The sequence below is a fragment of the Pongo abelii genome, chromosome 9 (assembly GCF_028885655.2).
Source record: "Pongo abelii isolate AG06213 chromosome 9, NHGRI_mPonAbe1-v2.0_pri, whole genome shotgun sequence".
NCBI lineage: Eukaryota > Metazoa > Chordata > Mammalia > Primates > Hominidae > Pongo > Pongo abelii.
In genome coordinates, this window is record NC_071994.2 from 65,101,992 (window position 1) to 65,123,407 (window position 21,416).

Below are 21,416 nucleotides of genomic sequence, written 5' to 3' on the forward strand. Positions count from 1 at the left end.
CTAAGCAGGCAACGTCTTACTGCACTCTCTTTTTAAAGAAGGACTCTTCTTGGTGCTCCCTTGCACTATTGGTGGGAGTATCCACTCCAGGGAGGAGAATCTGACAATGCCTATAATTTTTAAACGTAGCACACATACCCTTTGTCTCACAATTTCACATGTATACAAACAAGTGTGGTTAAGGAAATTCACTGCAGCACTGTTTAAAATGGCAATAGACTGGAAATAAGCTAAGCTAAAGAAATTGTGCGATAGACTGGGTGTGGTGGCTCATGCCTATAATTCTAGCACTTTGGGAGGCCGAGGAAGGCAGATCACGAGGTCAGGAGTTTGAGACCAGCCTGGCCAACATGGTGAAACTCCATTTCTACTAAAAATACAAAAGTTAGCCGGGCATGGTGGCGCACGCCTGTAGGCCCAGCTACTTGGGAGGCTGAGGCACGAGAATCACTTGAACCCGAGAGGCGGAGGTTGCAGTGAGCTGAGATCGTGCCACTGCACTCCAGCCTGGGTGACAGAGCAAGATTCCATCTCAAAAAAAAATAAATAAAAGAAATGGTGCTATTGTGCTATAGCCATAAAATGATAAACCATAAAAGACATGAATAAAAGAGTTAGATCCACACCTACTGAGATAAAGCAATCTCGAAGATATATTTTTCAGTGAAAAAAGTTCAGAACCAGTGTAGAAAAAATGTGTGTAGATTTTTTTTTCCCATTAAGAAAATAAAGGGGGCAGTGCATGCATCCATAACACACATCCACAAACATGCAGAGATTTTCAGGAACGTCACACAAGAAATGGGAGAGTACTTGCCTTTACGAAGGAAAACTGGGGGAACGGAGAAAAGAAACTTCTTCCACACTAAATTTTCTTTCCCTTTTTTTTTTTTTTTTTTTAAATTAGCTTGGCTTAGGCTCAAATCCACACTGTCTTGTCTTTTTTTTTCTCTCTCTCTCTTTTCTTTTCTTTTTTTTTTTTTTTTTGAGACAGGATCTTGCTCTGTTGCCCAGGCTAGAGTGCTGTGGTGCAATCATAGCTCACTGCCGCCTTGACCTCCTGGGCTCAAGTGATCCTCCCACCTCAGCCTCCCACATAGCTGGGACCACAGGCACGGTGGGGTGCACCACCCTCAGCTAATGAAAACACATTTTTTTCTCACTGTGTTGGTCCCACTCGCCCGGTCTCACCCTATATTTTCTTACCCTACTTGAGTTACTTTTTATCATGAACAGGCATTTTTTTCAAAGAAACCTTTTCTTTTCCTTATAAAGAAAAAACATATATATAAAGAAATATATATGGAAATATATAGATAAGTATAGGGGGCAGAAATATATATTTATATATACATATTTAAAGAAATATATATGTGTCTATATAAAGAAATAGATATGTGTGTAGTGTGTGTGTGGTGTTATGTGTGTGTGTGGTATGTGGTATGTATGCATGTATATGTGTGTATAAGTGTCTGTGTATGTATGTGTGTGTGTTGTGTATATGTGTGTATATGGTGTGTGTGGGGTGTGTGTGAATGTGTGTATGGTTTGTGGTGTGTGTAGTATGTGTGTGTATGTGTGTATTTGTGTATATATGTATTTGTATATATGTATGTGTGATGTGTGTATGTATGTGTGTATGGTGTGTGGCGTGTATGTATGTGTGTATATGTGTGTATTTGTGTGTATATGTGTGTATGTGTGTATATATGTGTGTATGTGTGTGTGGTGTATGTGTGTGTATGTGTGACTAAGTGTATGTGTATGTGTGGTGTATGTGTGCATAAGCGTGTGTGTGTGTGTGTGTGTATTTGCTGTAGAGACCAGGTCTCACTATGTCGCCCAATTTGGTTTCGAACTCCTGGCCCTGAGCATTCTTCCCAGCTTAGCCTCCCAAAGTGCTGGGGTTACAGGCGTGAGCCATCCCACCTGGCCTAGTTTTTCATAAAAAGACAAAAACGTCTTTATTTAGAAATGTATTTATAAGGTGAACTCAGTAAACCTGGATTAACAACTTCCTATGAAGACAGCTAAAAAGGAAAGTTTTTTTCTTCTCCATACGACATTGCTGTGAATTGGATTTACTCAAGCTCACATATAATGCCCAACGCACACACTCATGCAAACCCCACACATTCCATGTGCAGCTGTGGTAACAAATGCAACCATTGGTACAACCCGACTGGCAATCCAGGCTCAGAAACATGTTCAATGTTGTAGGGCCGGCAGTCTATTGTCAGGTAAGCAGACAAATCTGAGTTCTTCTAAGCTTTTTCTTCAACTCGCGCAGAGTTTCATACCCTAGAGACCATCTTCTGCTTTATCGGCTACAACTGGAACTGCTTGTATCAGGCAAAGTGGCCCTTGAAGTGTCTGAGCCAGCGCAGCTATGATGGATGACTTCAGAGGTCGGGAATGTCAGACAGGTTTATCCAGGCCAAGGGGTAGCAGCCTTTGCTCCTGGTGTCACCACTTCCACCCCTAACTCCCTCGCACCCTGCCTCGCTGCCTCCCTGTGTGATCTACGGAGGAAGCTGGGGACCATAGGGAGCACAAACCGGGGCTTGAGCTACACACAGGGGAGGGGCCCAGGAGCAAAAGGTGTGTGGTGACCCTGCTGCATACTCATAAAATAGTCACGTCCTTCCAAAAAGATAACGCAAGCGTTTTCATGACATACGCTGGCCTGATTCCTGCTGGTGACAAGAGTCCATGAGTCATTTCCTGTGAGTTTTTATGGCAACAATGTATAAATACCCCCTGGTCTGTAATGGTACCTGTGATTACTGAGCAATCCTGTGGGGAGTAGTGGAAAGAACCCTGGACAGGATTGGGAATCAGGGGCTCATTGTTAATGGTTTCCCAGGTCCTCTGTTTGAGTATGAGACCTTCTGTTCACAGCCTGGACCAGGAGGTGTTTTCCTCCAGCCTTTCCTACCATCCATCCACTCTGTTCTCTCTGGCTTTCACCCTTTCCCCACACCCTACACACTCCTCCTTTCCCATTACAGAGCAACATACTCTCCCTAGAATATATGCACTCCCTTTAGCTGTTTCCTCAGCTCTACATGGCAAACTCCTACTCATCTGCCAAGCCCCACATCAAACCTCCTCTTCCAGGAAGCGTTCCCAGACTACCCCTGTCACAGTTAGTCATTTGCTTTTCTATCCTCCTGCAGACCAGTGTACATACCTCTCTCATAGTTCTTAAGATATTAATGATAATAAGGGCTAAATGTTTACTGATCACTTATCAGAATGCTAGACAGCCTTCTACACTTTACAAAGGTTACCTTATTTAACTCTCATGGTAACTCCATGAAGTAGCTACTCTTATTATCCGCATTTTACAGAGAATGCTACTGAGGACCAGAGATATTAAGTAACTTGCCCAAGGCCACAGAGCTATTACATACCTAGACAAACGCCTGGCACATAGTAGCTGCTCAATAACTATTCACCTGATGAATGATTAATAAGTGAATACAGAAATAATTACATATCTGTCTTTACAGAAAGCTCAAGTAAGAACCGCATCTTATTCATCTTCCAAGCTATCCTCTCTGTCAAATGCCTGGTAAGGTGTAGGGCACTGGAAACACCTGCTAATGAGCAAATAAACAAAAGAATATAAGAGCAAACCAGTAAATAGAGTCCAAATCCCAGTAATGCCACTCTCTTCAGCTTTCTGGACCTCGGTTTGTGGCCTGTTAAATGCAGAGATTGCACATAACATCTGCTTAAGTTCCTTCTAGCATTAAAGATTTATATATAAAAATAACCAGAGTCCAAAATTTTGTGATTATAGCATTTCCCACACCAAATTACATATTGCAGGTTCTGCTGGGTTCTTTTCCTCGGTAACACTACTCAGTTGGGTGTGACATTCGAGTCAGGTATTACCCTAATACAGAGCCAGTATCAATCCTGAAAGAGTTCATTTGGCATGATCGTCAGTTCACCCTCATTCTTAACCAGAGTCACGCCCAGGGAAAGAATTATTAATATTCAGTGCCAATAAAACCCTCATAAATAATCATCAATAATAAACAATAATCCCAAGTGAGATTTTGTAACTGGCACCTGAGCCACTGCTCTAGAGAACTTTCAGGCCACTCTCCTTGTCCCCTGACACCTCTGTTAGAGCCCTTCCCTCTTCTCCAAATAGATCCTGGTCCCCAATCTCTCAACAGCGTCTCACGCATGTGTGTATACACACACATATGGTGGCACGGAGGCAGGAGCATGGTGCTCAGCATATGGCAGGGGCTGATAAATGCTTGTGAAATGCTTAAGCCCAGACCCACTCCAGATGGTGCTGAGATGCACCACTTCAGCACAAAGGTCGGGGTTCTGGCTGAATTACATTTATTCTTGCTCTGCCTATGGCTAACCAGGAGGTGGGCTTTATGCCTGGTACCTGACAAACCTGTGTCATCTGGCTTAGCATTAATGATCAGCCACATGTATGCAAATGCCCAGCATTTCTTCCTTGACTAATGCTCAGCATAAACCATGACACCAAAGGATGCCTGAACATGGTATGTGAGCAAGACAGTGTCTGTTCATGTTGGAAGAGGTGAGGACCCCTGTTCTGTGTTTTGACTCACAACAAGGAGTACAAGCACCGGCCTCATGGAGCTGGCCATTAACCACCCACACATGAATGTGATATGCAAGGGGCCTATATCATGGCCAGAATACAAATCAATACTCACTGTAGATGACACCCATTTTTTGTGTGATTTTTTCTTTCTTTCTTTTTTTTTTTTTTTTTTTGAGATGGAGTCTCGCTCTGTCACCCAGGCTGGAGTGCAGTGGTGTGATCTCAGCTAACTGCAACCTATGCCTCCTGGGTTCAAGTGATTCTCCTGCCTCAGCCTCCTGAGTAGCTGGGACTACAGGCACTCACCACCACATCCGGCTAATTTTTTCATATTTTTTAGTAGAGATAGGGTTTCACTATGTTGGCCAGGCTGATCTCGAACTCCTGACCTCAAGTGATCCACCTGCCTTGGCCTCCCAAAGTGCTGGGATTACAGGCGTGAGCCGCGATGCCCAGCCAAGGACACCTGTTGATTATCTGTCTCACACTCCCACATCCTTGGGGATTTGCTCCTCCCTCACATCAATCATGTGATGCTTGAAAGGGCTGCCAATCACAGTAACCAGTTCCTCTGGCTTTGGCCATAATAAATCCAGAAGTGGGCCAATCAGAATCCTTCTCTGAGGTTTTTTTCAATATTGACCTTGAAGAGACAGATTCCAGCCTTTTGGAATGGAGCTATAAAGATGTGAATGAGAGGCTTCGAACATAGAGAAAAATGTGTTTGCAGGAGGGAAGCATGGAGCCAATAGAAAGCAAAGCAACAAAGCATCCAAGTTAAGGTCAGGACTTAAAGTGTCGGGACCTTCCTGTTAATATGAGTCAATGATTTTCCTGTTCTTTGTGGTTATTTTGAGCTGGGTTTCTGAAAAGCACAGCTCAAGTAGCCTAACACAGTCACAGTTCATACTTACAATGCATTCTCAAATGTATCTTCCACTCCTCAGCATTCAGGCGGTTTTTATGAGATGGGTTATCTCACATGTGAAATGTCTTTGTTCCTCCTCACAAGAAAGGCATACAAATTCCTGGGCAAGAGGCACCTTACCCAGCATCCCTAACAAAAGGCGCTTTCTTTCCCTTTGTATCTCAGAAGCCAGTGGTGACCTGCCAACCACAAGATGTGATGACTGTTCTATTTCAAGCTACCAAAGCTTGTAAAATAGAGGCTGGCCACACCAGCTAGGCAACTGGCTAGTACGTTTTGGAAGAAGGGTCTCTTCTTGGTGGTCAGCCCTCCATTCCAGCCCTCTACTGGCTGACTCCCTGTGACAATCTGTCTTCAGATCACCAAGAGGGTCCCTCAGCAGCCACAACATGTTGGGTGTATGGGGCAATAGCATTCCCTAATAAAAACCAGAGCTCTGAAAACTCTCTGTGAGGGAACATAGTGCAACTGGGCCACCTGACTTTTATGGGACCTTTAAAAAAAAGAAGCCACCATATACAATTACTAAGAGGGATGACACTTTGGAAGCTAAAAGCTTCCCCTCCTTTAACTCTGAAGAGCCACCCAGTGAACTCTGAACCATGAAGTCACAACAACGAGGAAGGGAGGCACTGGGCAGGAGTGGCATCCAGGACATTGGTCTCACCTTCTCCTCCCCCTTCCTTTTCCCTACCTCCCTCATCTCCTCTGCCTAGCTGGAGCATGGCAGGTTATGAACAGGCACTGCCTGGATAGCTAGTCTGCTCTGGGCTGAGGCAACTGGTCTGTTTCAACCTGATGGAATGCTTTTCCTATGTCCCGCAGTGTCAGTGTGCCCCAGGCTCACAGGAGCTTGGCAGCTGTCTCCCCTGGGGCAGTGGAAAGCAGCGTATCCCATGGTGGACTCGACAACTTCTCATCACCAAAACAAAAACACAACAGTCCCGATTGCCATGGAGAGTTCAATCCTCTTGTCCTGGGATTGGCACCGACTGGAATTCCTAGGGTTCTAGCTGAGCTACCTCCTGTGAGGTCTAAATACAGCACATTCGATTTTAACCTAAACACACAGCCTGCACCAGTGCTCAGGGCTGATAGTCCCCAGTGGCCACCAGGGAAGTCAGCTGAGAAGCCTGGACTCCCACCTGCCCAGCTGGTGGTGGGCATTTCAGAAATGTCAGAGAAAGGTTGCAATAGTAAGCCTATGTTCGTCGATGCTGTCCATGGCCAAATGATGGGGGATGCAATCAGTTCGTGTAGGCTGAACTATGAGTGTGGTCCTAGGTAGAGAAATGCATTCTGAGGAAGGGAGTGGGCAGGTGGAGAATGCAGGGGTATCAAGAGGAAGAGAAAGAGACAGGGAGGAAGAGGCAGTAAGGACCTAGACCTATTTCTTAGCCAATTAATTCAAAACCAGGGGATCTTTCTGAAATGTCCACACCCAGGTGAACACAACTCTGTAACTATGCCTCTCCCTGAGATTTAGGACTTAGGCCCTAGAATCAGACGGACTGTTGCCCTCTAGTTGTGTGACCTTGGGCACAACTGACTTCTCAATTTCCCTGTCTCTAAAATGGCCTGAAGGACTACTGTAGCTGTTCATTGAAATAATGGACATAAAGTACGTTGTATCTAGAAGCTACTCAATAAATAGCAGCTACTAGAAGTAGTAGTAGTGGCAGCAGGAATAATAGAAGTGGGGGTAATATCAAGCATGGGCTTCTCTCCCTCAACTTTGCCTCTGGCTTCCCTCCCTTGGAGAGGGCACGAGTGGAGGGAACCTCCCAGCCAGGAAAAGCTGATGCTTAGAGACAAAGGAAATCTTTACCGGAGGAAAACAATGCAGCATTCACACCCACACCTAAGAACCTTAGAGTGCCAAAATGGCAACAGCTTCCTAACCTCCCAAATGTCAACCCACATGCCCTGCAAAGTCTAGGAGGGTTTCCACTTACCTTGGTGTTCGTGCACGACTTGCCTCGCTTATACTCTTTGTGGGAACCACGCTTATCCAATTTGTACCACAGGGCTTTGGCTTTCCAGGTGGTCACCTTGGACTTGAGCTTGGAATAAAAGTTTCTGTGGTCCAGAGGGTCTAGGTCCAGGTGTCGTGTGAGGATGTTGAAGGCCTGAAGGGTACCTTTGCATGTGGATGCCTGGACAAAGTTCTCAAAAACCTGCCCTGCCTGGGCCTGCTTCTCATCCTCATTTTCCCCCATGGTTCAGGAGTCGTGTGTGGCAGTGGTGTGGCGAGGACACAGGTGAACAGCATGAAGTATCTGGAGAAACGTCACACCTGCGAAAGTAGGGGGAGAGGTCAGCTTTGGACGATGAGGGTAGGGTGGGGGATGGGTGCTGAGAAGTAAAAATACAATTTCTTTAAGACATTCAAATATTAATCACACTATTTAGTGTTCAATACTAAACATAAACATTTATAAAAGATATAGAACTGTGCCTTTTGGTGTGTCAATGTGGCATTGCAGGTAATCTCTTCCCCTATGCTCTGCTCCTCTTGCTGGCTGAAAAGTGCCACAGATTGCACAAGGCTATGCCCTGGCTAATGCCAACAGTACCTGGTCAATCTTGCTCTAAGCCAAGTGGTTCTGCAAATAGTGACTAGGAAAAGGGGAAAAAAAACCCAGAAAAATACACTAGATATAGCACCATTGAAAGTCTATCATTCTCCGTGCTGCAAATTGGTTGGCTGATGTGAATATAACCCAGCCACATTATACTAAGGCACAGACAGAAAAAACTCCAGAGAACATCTCTCTAGATTTCATGACTGCCCACCTCTCCTTAGACACCCAGCTTTAAAGCCTTTCTTCATTTGTTACCAGAGAGCAGGGCTTTCCACTGTACACATGACAAACTGTCTCTTCTCAAAACTTCTGCTCCTGGTATCAGCTGGAAGCACACCTCTACCTCAGTCAGACTCACAGACAGACAGAGACACGTGGACCTCCTCCGCCTGTGCAAAGGGGGCCTGTGCTTTGTAAGTCCAGGCTGTGAGCTATTTGGAACAAGTGCTTCGGCTGATGGAAGGGAAAAATGCGATGGGTGCTCATTCACATCCCAAAAATAGCTTGCCTGGGCTTTGGCCATGGTCTTTTCTGCACCATTCTAACCTCAGACATTTCTTAGGAAAGTCATTTAAGTTTCAAAGGAACAAAAATAAAGTAGAGCTGATTTTCCAAAGCACTAGCTGTTTTTCCAGAATCCAAAGCTGGCGCAAGAAGACAAATGTGGAGGAGCTGGGGCTGACCCAGCTGTCAGGAGGGCTGGAAGGGTCTCTGAGCAAGAGAGCACAGCAGACCGAGCTCCACCGAAGAGGCCTGGTAAGAGGAGGTCAGCAGCACACAGAGCGCAGGCCTCACGGCAGCTCTGCACTCCCCAGAGGGGCAGCGTTCATCGTGGACAAGTTGGAAATATGGGACGGTTTTATAATACCAAAAGCAGAGAATGGTGTTTATCTTCCTCCTTAGTCTCTTACTTATTCACTCAGCAACAATTACTGGTGCATTAGCAAGAGTCGGGCACCACTCAAGGGGCCGGGAATACGTAGGCTCAGGCCCCGCCCACAGGGGAAGATGGATTACACGACCACAGGCAAGTGCTTGTGGGATATGAACCAAAGGCATGGAGGCCCAGAGCAGGCGGTGTCCAACAGAGCCTCGAGGAGTCCAGAGGGGCCGCAAGAGAGAAATCTCAAGAAAGCTTCAATTTTAGGAATGAGATTTTACTAGAAGACTGGGCAGTGGACATTCCAGCCGCAAGAGAGAAATCTCAAGAAAGCTTCAATTTTAGGAATGAGATTTTATTAGAAGACTGGGCAGTGGACATTCCAGGCCATGGAAATGCCCACACAGGGATGTGAGTGTGGAAAGAGCGGGACAGTGGTGGAATGACAGCAAGTTCAAGGTTCAGGATTTGTGAGGAGGTGTGGTGGAGATGTCCAGCGCACGTGGTGGCAGGTGTCCCCTCCACGCCAAGGAGGGGGTCTGGCCTCTCCAGTGGGTGGTGAGGAGCAGGAGACAGAGGAGCAGGAAGACACGAGTCTTTGGGAAGATGATAGGGCAGTGGACTGGAGGAGGAGGCGGGAGGTGAGGAGGCAGCTAAGAGGCTGTCCAGGCAGCAATGAGAGGAGCTGGAAGAGAAGGGGGAAGAACAGCACGTGCAAAGGAGCATAGGAGCCCACTGGGCACCACCTGCCAGGAGGAGCCTGCTGGGGCTGGCGAGGTCTCAGACACTGGATGCCCAGACTTGGGGGTGATGGGATCCCAGCAACTTTGTAGGGCCCTACCCGACCTTCCCTCTTTCCCGGAGAGCTTCCGAGGTGCTTGGCACTATGCTTGGCTGAAGGGAGACTAGCACTCATTCCCTGCTCAGGCCTGGCCGGCTTCCCTGCCCTACCCAGGCTGGGTCCTCCATGAGGCCTTACCCAGTGACCCCGGTCTATGACACTCAACAACTTCAGTAGACTGGGGAAGCGGGCTGTGTGCCCTGCCTGGTGCGATGAGCATGGATTCCTTCACAGATGCTCTCTGGGCTCTGTGAGCGTCCACTCTGCTTACTTGGGCATGACTCACATAAACACTGCCTCCTACTATGTCTCCACTTTCCCCATGTGCAATGCTTGCCACCCAGAGAGCATAAACAGAAGGCAGGACTCATTTGCTTTGCAGAACGTATTAACATTCTCAGTCTTTATCTATCTTTGGAATCACTTCTGTGCCCAGCATTGAACAAAGGCTGCAGTGGCTGGCCAACAAGCACAAGGCTATTTGAACTTGCCTGCTACACTACAGTCTTTTCTGAGGACACGCAAGCAGTACAGAGAAAACTGTAAGGCTTCAGCGCTATTGCCTCACACAAGCCACTTCTGATTCTCAGTTTCCTTACTGTAACAGACAAATTATAATGTCATCCTTGCAGGGTAGCTGTGAAGGGCAAGAAATGTGGATGACAGCAGAGCCGGGGCCCGGCAGGTACTCAGTAGATGTGGTAACGCACGCTGCATCCACCACAGGAGGCAGATTTGTACCTGGGGAAATGTCCCAGTTTAGAAAATAGTTTTGTAAATCAGTTCTCCAAGTTGCCAGCTCCTCCTCGTCTAAAATTATGAACAGTTTAGAGGCATTAAGCCAGACAATAATTTACAAACTGGAAGAAGCTGTCTCCTCCGCACCCCAATGGCCAACCCTCCTCCCCCAGAAGAAGAATGAACAACTTCGTCTTCGGGCTCCAGTGGAAAAAGAGCTAAAGGTGGTGCTGAGGCCTGGATAGGCGTGGGAGCTCCAGAAACCAGCCCTTATTTAGAGTGAGATAAGGGGAGGTGGAGGGAGATGGTTTGACAGGAGAAGATAAGCACAGCTTGGATATGTAGCCCAGCAGCCCGTACCAGGCTCAGACTTGCCACCCTGGACTTAAACACCCGTCTCACCCTTTACAACTGGCTTTCCAAGTTAGGTCATAGACATTAAAAATGACTCTAACACCCATGGCGGGTAGCTTTCCTCATGGGATTAACATCAGAATATTTAGAGTCAGGGCAACCTGAGTGTGAATCTGCTCTCAAGCACTTGCTAGTTGTGTGACCCTAGGCAAGTTACCTCATCCCTCTTGGCCTCAGTTTTCTCATGTGTGAAATAGGGATAATACAGGCTTCCCTCAGTAACCATGGGAGACTGGTTTCAGGATCCCATGCAGATACCAAAATCCATAGATGCTCAAGTCCCTTATATAAAATGATGTCATGTTTGCATATAACTTACATTCTCTCGTATACTTTAAATCATCTCTAGATTACTTATAATACCTAATACAAATGCTATGTAAATAGTTACATTGCATTGTTTAGGAAATAATGACAATAAAAAAGTCTGTACATATTCAGTACAGATGAAATCATCTGTTTTTTTTTTTTTCCTGAATATTTTCAATCCGCAGTTGGTTGCATCTGTGATGTGGGACCAATGGATACAGAGGGCCGCCTGTTCTCCTCACTTCATGGGGCTCTAAGGAATCAGTGAGATCATGTATGTGATAACCAATACTCATTACGATTCTTCAAACAGCCCAAACATCATCATATCAAAAGGAAGGGCAGAAGAAACATCATTCAAGACTACTGAGACTAGCTTTCTGGGTCAAGGAGTTATATACAGGTTGAGTATCCCTTATCCAAAATGCTTGGGACCAGAAGTGTTTTGGATTTCTATTTTCTTTCCTTTTTTTTTTTAGAATATGTCCATCATACTTACTTGGTTGAGCATCCCAAATCCCAAAAATCCAAAATCCAGAAGACTCCAAGGAACACTTCCTTACAGCATCATGTCAGCACTCAAAAAGCTTCAAATTTTGGAGCATTCTAGATTTCAGTTTAGGTATAGTCAACCTGTATACTTTAAAACTAGAGGACAGGGCCTTCCATTTAGAAGGTCTGAGTTCAAACTCACTTCCTCTCTGTGTAGACTTGGACAACTCATTTATCTTTTGGGTTTTAGTTTCCCATGTATAACTAGGGAACCTCATAGAAAGTAGTTTGGTAATGAACTGAAAACATACAGAATTCAAGATAGTGTTGGGAATGAACTGGGAAGGGCTGACCTAGCACTCAGAAGGACTCAGTGATTCTGAGCTTCAAACCTTTCTTCCAGAGAACTGGAGTGCAAAACCTTTGGTGGCTATCCTTCCCCTCACCCCAAAAGAAGGTAGTCAGGACTTTTTTTTTTTTTAATCAGAGGATCCTGGTAACTAGCTCTTATTAAAGTTTTCCTTGTTAACCACCACCCAGCTGTTGCCTTTTTGAGGTTTGATATGCAATAGAAATAAAACCAACTAGCCAGAAATATGAGGGTTTCTGCATTTTCTGGGAAGAAACAAGATGTGATGCTTTAAGTTTCCAAGAATAGCCTTGAAGCAATTTGGTTTTTGCCAAGTGGAGTCTCTTATTTGTGGTTCTTCTGCTCCCCTGCCTATGTGACTTCATGAGTCACAAAGCAACTTCCTTTCCCTGCCTCTAGCTGCTAAAAATTATAATTTAGGGCCCCGGATTGCAAGCAACAGCATTGGTAATGGGCTAAGCCCACAAAATCTGAGAGTCAAGCTCAAGGTTTATGCAGAGTCCCTGAGAACCTCTCCAAATGAGAGGAGGAGCCTCCCCATCCCGATCTGCAGGTGCCCTCAAATTTAGGACTCCGGTGCCTCCTGCCTTCCCCGAGCCTCTTGTCCCAAATGGCGTACCAGACAGTGCAACCAGGGTTTTGATAAATGATGGAGTTTATACAAACTTAAGGAGAGATGGGGGTGGACTCTGGGCAGAACCTTCCCACAAAGCAGCAGTTTGGCCCAGGAGAAAAGCTCATTTTTCAACCCACCCTTGAGGCTCACAGACAAAATCTGTTTCAAGGTCAATGCAATCCAAAAACAAAACCCATGTATACTGCCAAGCAGCCCTGTTCAAACTTACCCTCTCCTAGCTCTACGTCACTAAGGAGCCTTGGAGGAAGGCCCAGGTTCCTTGGCAATGAAGTGGGGTGTTCACACCACACTTGCAGGGTGCTCAGGAAACTAAAAGCTCCAGCTCTAACTCTCGCACACAGAAGACCTTCAGTTATGGTCATCTGAATCCAACACCTGAGATGAGGCAGGAGCCAGCTAGGGGCTCAGCAGTGGGAGATGCCTTCCACACCTGGTGCATCCCCACAGAGCCCACCATGGGCAGGAACACCTGGCTCCCAGGTGAGGCCTACAGACCCCATCTTCCCACCTGGCCCAGGTAGGGCTGGCTTTCCACCTATCAGGGCACTAGGCACCCAATTTAACCAAAAGGAGCACTTCCAGGGTTGGGAAGGGACTGAGAGGGCCACCTTGTCTTCTTGGTAATCTCCTTCCATCCAGGTGTCCCCAACCTTGCCTTGGTCACTTCCACAAACAGAGGAGCATGTACTGCCTCCTGGGGCTGCCTGCTCCACACTTGCCTCCTCTGAAAGACAGCCTCAGTGAAATAATTCTTCTTAGTCATTCCCCAGAGAGATAAGTTCCACTTCTCCAAAGCCTTCTCTACTGCTCCTGGGTGTTGCCTTGAGATCACCTCCAGGAAGCCAAAGCCCCTTTCCATGCACACTGAAGGCACACATGGAGAGTCCTCTTATACACGCTGTCTGAAACCCCTGCTAGGAAAGGCCAATGAAAGAGCACCCAAGAGACTCACCATGAAGCTCAACCAAGTTTCCAGGAGGTAGCAAGGGCCCAGACCTTCCCTCTTTTACCACACAGCCCCAGGGCTGGAGTGCTGGGGAGAGACCCCAGGTCCACTGCAGGCCCTGGCCTTCTATGCCTGCTCCTTCGCCGAGAACCCAAGTTCTTTGGCTCTTGCCCTTCTGGCCCCAGCCCTCTTCCCCACTCCTCTTCAATAGTTAGTGGACTCCACTGGTCTAGCTTGAAGGGGCCTCATACATTCCGTCTTCCTCACCTCATCCATTGCTTCTTATAGCCACTCAACAGTACCAGGCACCGGGAGGTCCCAATGAGGCAGCACCCACCCTCCAGGCCTCCCCTCCTGGCATCAAGAAACACCTGTATGCTGACCAGTCACAGTGCTTGGAATGGCAGAAGGAAGCCAACGTCATCAGGGCCCAGTACCACCCAGGCACTCTCACCAGTATTAACCTAAGGAATCCTCACAACACGTCTATGTGGACGTGGGGGAGGTATGACTTTTTTCTTTCTTTTTTCATTTTTATTCTGTAAAAAGCAAAGGCCTTAAAAAGAGAGAGAGAAGTAATTGCAGAACTTGCCTATCTTCCTTTTCTGTAGCACAACTATGTTTGCCATGTGTGATTATTTCATGTATGTATATATGTGTGCGTGTGTGTATGTATATGAGTGTGCATGTGTATATATGTATGAATGTGTGTATATGTGTATGTGTACATGTGTATGTTCGCAGGGGTGTACATGTGTACATGTATGTGTATATGTGTGCATGTGTGTGTATATATGTGTGTGTATATATGGGTATATGTGAGCACATATGTATGTGTATTCATGTATGTGCAAATACATGTATATATGTAGCATGTGTATGTACGTGTGTGTATGTATGTGTATATGTGCATGTGTGTATGTATATGTACATGTATGTGTGGTGTGTGTGCAAATATATCATATACATATATATATTTAAAATTTTCCACAAGGATTTCTAGCCAGCACTCCATATCTTCATCTGTACCACTAAGTCTCTCTTCAAGGACCTTCTAGAACAGGGGAAGCCTTTGAGGTGGAAAGAACTCTGGCCTAGGCATGAGGAGACCTGGGTTCAAGCCCAGCCCTCACCTTGCACCGCCCACTTGAGGACACTGACAGCTGGCACTTACAGTGTACCAGGCCTTTACCATCCTGTCTCATTTCACCACCCTTGTTTGATAGAAGACAGCTTTACAGAGGTGAGTAAATGCCTCCATATCATGCAGGTAGCTAGTAGGGGTGCTGTGAAATGAGCCCAGGCCATTTCACTTTGAAATCCATGCTCTTAGCCCCAGTCCATATGAGCCATATATACAGAAATAGTATGGTCTTCCTTTTCTGAAGCTGCTATGTAAATTAAATCAGTTAACTTCTATTGTCTCTCAAGTTATTCTGGGCTTGGAGAGTCTACAAGTATCAAATAAGGCATGGTCTTATAAGCCATGGTACAACCAAACAAGTATCAGGCAGTCCTTTAAAAATAATATTTATAAAGACATTTAATCCATGGGAAAATGCTTATGCCATAATGCAGAGTGAAAAGAGCAGGATATGGATCCAGGAAGTCAATACAATTTCAACTCCATAAAATAAGGTCTAGTGTCTATAGGAGAAGAGAAATAAGCCAGTTGTGAACAGTGGTGATGTGTGTGTAGGATCGCATTTCAGATAGCTGTTAGTATACTTTTACTCTATACTTTTCTGTATTTCCCAAAGTTTCTACCGGGAACATGCATGACTTTTACAACCCCTCTTACATACACATTCCAAGGCCAGGAGTCTTCTTTCCCTGACTGTCTGTCTCAACAACAGGAGGTGGGCTTCCTGTATCTTATCTTCTCCAGGCCTAACAAGTGCTCAGGGCTTGGTGGAACACAGCACTAGCAATGTGATCTTTCTCCAAAACAGAAAGGGTCATCCTGCATGAAACCCTGACATTGTGCTAATTTAAGGAATTAGCTTAAATGTTAACAGGTCAGGGCCAAGTTCCCCAAGGCTGTGTTCCTTCCAGCAGCTCCACTCCTGAGGGACTACAGGCCCCTTGCGTCCAGTGCAGCAGGTGTCTTCCAAAGCCCATGCTCTCCCACCCACATTCCAGAGCAGAATGGGGAAGGCATTGCCTCCAACCCAAATCTCAGCTGTGCCTGCAGAATCCCCTGCTGGTGAAGTCCCCAAGAAGGAAACATGTGTACCTGGTTGACAAAGTAACGTACATCTTACCCCACACGCAGAGCTCATCTTACCACCAAAAACTTTGCAGACACTTCTGCATGTGACCTGAATCATCTTGATCCCACATTGGGTGCCCAGGAAAACTGTGAGCTCTGAATCCCAATTTCTAGGAGGCCAGCCTATCTCAAAACTAACAGTGAGAGGTGCCCACAATAATTCATAGAGACATAAAGTAGAATGGTGGTTACCAGGGCCTGGGGGAAGTGGGGAATGGAGAGTTATTATTAAATAGGTGCAGACTCGAGGTCAGGAGTTTGAGACCAGACTGACCAACATGGTGAAACCCCATCTCTACCAAAAATACAAAAATTAGCTGGGTGTGGTGGCGTGTGCCTGTAATTCCAGCTACTGAGGAGGCTGAGGCAAGAGAATCACTTGAACCTGGGAGGTGGAGGTTGCAGTCAGCCAAGATTGCGCCACTGCACTCCAGCCTGGGTGACAGAACGAGACTCTGTCTCAAAAAAAAATAGGTGCCAACTTTCAGTTTATTCTGTGGAAGGATGGTAGTGATGGTTGCATAACAACATGAATGTACTTAATACCATTAAATCTTACAAATAAAAATAGTTAAAATGGGCCAGGCACAGTGGCTCATGTCTGTAATTCCTGCTCTTTGGGAGGCCAAGGTGGGAGGATCGCTTGAGTCCAAGAGTTCAAGACCAGCCTGGGCAATGCAGTGAGACTCTGTCTCTACAAAAAAACAAAGAAAAATTAGCCGGGTGTGGTGGGGTGCGTCTGTGGTCCCACTTGTGGTACTTGGGGAACTGAGGTGGGAGGATTGCTTAGGCCCAGGAGGTCGAGGCTGCTGTAAGCCATGATCATGCCACTGCACTTCAGCCTGGGTGACTAGAACAAGAGCCTGCCTCAAAACAAACAAACAAACAAAAAAGTTAAAATGATACATTTTATGTTATGTAAATTTTACCACAAAAACAATAATAAAACGCAAACAAACAAAAAAAACCCTACCACCACTACCACCATCACCACCTCCTATAAGTGGGAGCTGCCCAAGGCCAGGGAATAGACTCTGTGGTCCAATCAATAATCTTGCTAACTTTCTGAAATATTTTGAGTTAAAATACAATAAACAAAATAAATCATTAGGTGAATGAAAGACATTTGCTGTTTTTTATTGGTTCAATGAAATATTTTTTACCTCTTTTCTAAAAGTCATCTAGGCTTCTCTCATCCTTTCCAAATCTCATTTAACCGCAGGAAGCCCACCAAAGCTCAGCCTTGCCAAGTTCCCCATTTTTATCTCCTATTCTGTCTTCCCCAGACTCTCACCACAGGTACACTCCTCCCCCACCACTCTGCACCTGTGAAATATTCTTCAACACCCCAGGGAAGGTTGGGCACCAGTTCCCTGGTCTTAGCTCTCAGGGCCTACCATACATCGCCCTACCCAGGGAGAACACTTAGACCGTGTGTTCCAACAATTCCTATACAGAGTGGGTGGTGAGCTAAATAAGCATACCCATATTGCTCCCACACAAAGTAGATGGGGCCACAGGCACACAAGCACTACTGTCTTGCACACCACATCAGGGAATGCAGTCTCTGGTCTAGACCTTTGATTCTCTTTATTCTTTTTTTTTTTTTTTTTTTTTTTTTTTTTGAGACAGAGTCTTGCTCTGTTGCCAAAGCAATCTTGGCTTACTGCAACCTCCACCTCCTGGGTTCAAGCGATTCTCCTGCCTCAGCCTTCCAAGTAGCTGGGATTACAGGTGCCTCCCACCAGGCCCGGCTAATTTTTTTTTTTTTTTTTTTTTGTATTTTTAGTAGAGACGGGGTTTCATCATGTTGGCCAGGCTGGTCTCAAACTCCTGACCTCAAGTGATCCACCCTCCTCGGCCTCCCAAAGTGCTGGAATTACAGGCATGAGCCACAAAGCCCAGCTAAGACCTTTGATTCTTGATACTCTCCTAACCTTCTTTCATCAAACTCCAAAATGCTAGGATCTATAGATCAAATGAGAACCTCATCCAATCCACCAGTGAAAGCTAAGCTGACCAACCTTGGTGGGTGTTGTGGAGATGAGCTAGCTCACCACCAGCTGGGCCGCTCCTTCCTCCTGGACCTTTGCTTGCAGCTGTGAGTCCAGGTGACCAGGTTCTAAGTCATGGAATCCAAGCAGGAGTGGCGCATGCCATTTCTAAGACCAACCCATAAGAATCCACCATAGTGGTTTTTCGTACCTTTTCTACTTCTGCCAGGGCACAAAGACCTTGGAAACTGTGTGTTGAAGATGGTGAGCCACAAGAAGGAAGGGACCCAGTCCCCTGGATGCCTGCATGGGGGAAAGCCCTCTTTGACCAGAACACATGTTTTGGACTTTACATATGTGAGCGATAAATGTGCAGTATGTGAAGTCACTGAGAACTGGGAACTTATCTCTTAGGCAGGAGGCATTACCATAGCTAATACAGTAGGTATTAGTAGTGGGTATGTCAAATTTGGCCTGGATCAGAAGGCATTCCTTCCCAATGTGAAGGTCAACCACATGGGAATTAAGATGTCTCTTACCCAACTGTTGCAGGCCAACTTCCAATAACAACCGGGTCCGTCATTTTACATCTTACCTTCTATCAGTACCTCAGTGTCCTGCAAAAGTTGCCTGACCCCCGGAAATAAGCCTGCCCACCCCTCTACGTAGGCACTCACACATGTACACCCTATCTTGAAAAAGACATCCTTTCCCTATTTGCAAATAGCATAAGACAGGAGACTAGAACAGATAAGCTAGTTCATTTCCTTGGTTTCAGAAACACCCCCAGGCACTCAGCTCTTGAGTCCCTGGAAGCCAATGTGATGTGGTAGAAAGAACATGGGCTTCTGAGTCACTAAGTGCTCCTTTGAGCAAGTCATAAACAACATAGAGTTCCTGTGAAAATTAAATGGAGGGGCCTCTCACAGCGCCGGGCCCACAGATGAGCTCAATAAGCGTCAGTTCCCGGGAAGCTGCGTGGGGATAACTCCTACCACCTCAAGCTCTAGGTAGCCCAAGCCAAACCAAGGCAGAAATTGATACATTTTCACATAAAAGTTGAGGGTAGCTCATCCTCGCCTTAACCAACTCTCTGCTATGGTAAGACGGCTAAAAACAGATTTTCCACTAAGTCTCTGCCCGGCACCCTCTTAAAGGCACTCTCCAGGGGAACCTTTGTATCTGAATGGCACTGTGTCTGCTGACTTGCTGAAATTAGGCCTTTGGGACTTGATGCCAGTGCAGTAATTAGTCTGGAGGATATAGAGGGATGCTGGGGAAGAGGCATCAAAGTCACAGCCAAGTGAACTTGAAAGGGATTTCTCTATGCCTGTTCACTGTGTGCATGGTACCATACCTGGAGCCCAGGATGACTGCAGAGCCGCCCCACCCAGAGCAGCTCACAACCCAGCTATATCTGGTGGAGTCTGTCCCCTAAAAATCCCCTATGTTTTGTGTGCATTTTTTGTTTTTGTTTGTTTGTTTTTTCAGACAGGATCTCACTCTGTTGCCCAGGTTGGAGAGCAGTGGTACGGTCACGGCTCACTGCAGCCTTGATCTCCTGGGCCAATCCCCCTGTTCTGAAGAACTGTACCATTTGACCTCATTTTTCTCAAACACCCTTAGAAAAAGTTCACTGCTCAACAAAAGTTTATTTTTGATTCTCTGATTTGTGAATTTATCAATATGAAGTCATTCCCCAAAATGCGCACAAATCCAACCACAGTTAGATCTATATTTGCTTTTATGGGAGAAAACAAATAGCACTCTTCTTTCTTCCCCTCACAGCCTAGGTTTCCAAATGAATAGTCCAGCCTTGCAATGTGCACTTCCTCACCTCCCACTCATCCACCGAACCACCACAATCTGGTTTCTCCTCACAGGCCACCCGGTGCATCAAGCCAACGTCACCACCAACTGCTGCTAAATGCAACTGCCACTTATAGGGCCTTATCTTGAGGCCCCATAGAGAGGGCAGACCCCTCTCTACTTGCCCCTGAAAATGAAGGTTCTGGTCTTCACTGTCATGGACTGCAACACTCCTACAGTTCAACCAGTATCTGTGTCCTCATGACTCCCCAGGCTGTACTTGCACCACGCAGCTCCCTGCTGCATTTCAGGCCCTTGCGTCACCAACAATTGGACATTCTCCTCTCACTATCTTATAGACCTCACGTGTGGCCAATTTCCCTTCCAACCCCACCTGTTCCTTCTCCTGCAGCCCCAACCTCAGTGAGCAGCACCATCCTGACTCTGCAGCCAAATCCTTCGAGTCAAATTTCTCTGCCCCTTTTCCCTCATCTTGCAGAGCCAGCCAGTCACCAAGTCCTGCCTCTTCAACAGCCCCATTTGCTGCCTCCCATCCTTCCTAGGAGGGTCAGGTCTCTACCTGCTGTCACCTGGAACTCTCAAAATCTCCTCGTCAATACATTTCCTGCCTCCAGATTCACCTCCCTCCAATCCACCAGCCTAGTCCTCAAACTGTTGCCAGAGAGATCTTTATTTCAAAAATGTGCACTTAGTCAGGTTCCATTCCTGTTCAAAATCCTTCAACAGCTCACTGACAATCTGCAGGGTGAAGTCCAAACATCTTAATGGAGCAAAACAAAAACTACCTTCATGATCCAGCCCTAGCCTGCCCCTCCAGCTTCTCCTCTCATCACTTCCCCGCCCCCTCATACTCTAGACTCAGAAACCATTTGTAATTTCCCGATAAACTCCACTCCGACACACTTCCACCCACATGCCTTTGCTGATGCTGATCCCTCTGTCTGGAATGCCTACCTGGACTATGTTCACCTTGTGAAAGCCCAGTAGTCTTTAGGGCTGAAACATCAAAGGCAGCAGAGTGTCACAGGTCCCAGTTTGGACTCTGGAGTCAGGCAGACTGGTCACCAAACCCAACCCACCATTTACTAGGTGTGTGAGCCTGGAGGAGTTGCCTAACCTCTTTGAACCTCAGTTTCTTCATCCATAAAATGGGTATAATAACAGTCCTGACCCGTTGGGTGACTTCAGGATGAAACACAGTGACGCCTGGCTGGGCTGCATTCTTAGCTGCACTGTTCTTCTTTGAAGCATTATTTTGCCCTCCCTGGGCCCCCTTTTCCACACTGTACTCTGGGGAAGTTTGTGTGACGGTTTTGCACATACTCTTGCACTGATCTACTTGTGGCCCCTCCTGCCTCACCTGACTGTGCGCTCTGAAGCTGAAGGCTGCAAGCCCCAGGGCCTGGTGCCCGTGCCCCTGGCAATGGTGGGTGCTCAATAACCACCACTGGCAGATACAATCAAATCAAGAGTATCACACACAATTCAGGGTGTGTAGTGGCTAGAGTGTGGCTGCCCTTTGTCGACAACCCTGACTTCAGCTACCATGGGCCTCCTCACTGATCTCCCCCTTC

General features: G+C 46.4%; 1 protein-coding gene across 29 annotated transcripts in view; it reads right to left on the reverse strand.

Moving 5' to 3' along the window:
• Window positions 1-21,416, reverse strand: part of MICAL2 (microtubule associated monooxygenase, calponin and LIM domain containing 2) — a 261,462-nt gene that overhangs the window by 185,455 nt on the left and 54,591 nt on the right. For all 29 annotated transcript variants that reach the window (XM_054524644.2, XM_054524638.2, XM_054524637.2 and 26 more), the window contains one exon: window positions 7,490-7,830. In XM_054524644.2, coding sequence (XP_054380619.1) covers window positions 7,490-7,753 — 264 coding nt within the window. In that variant the 5' untranslated portion in view covers window positions 7,754-7,830. The remainder of the gene's footprint in view (window positions 1-7,489; window positions 7,831-21,416) is intronic.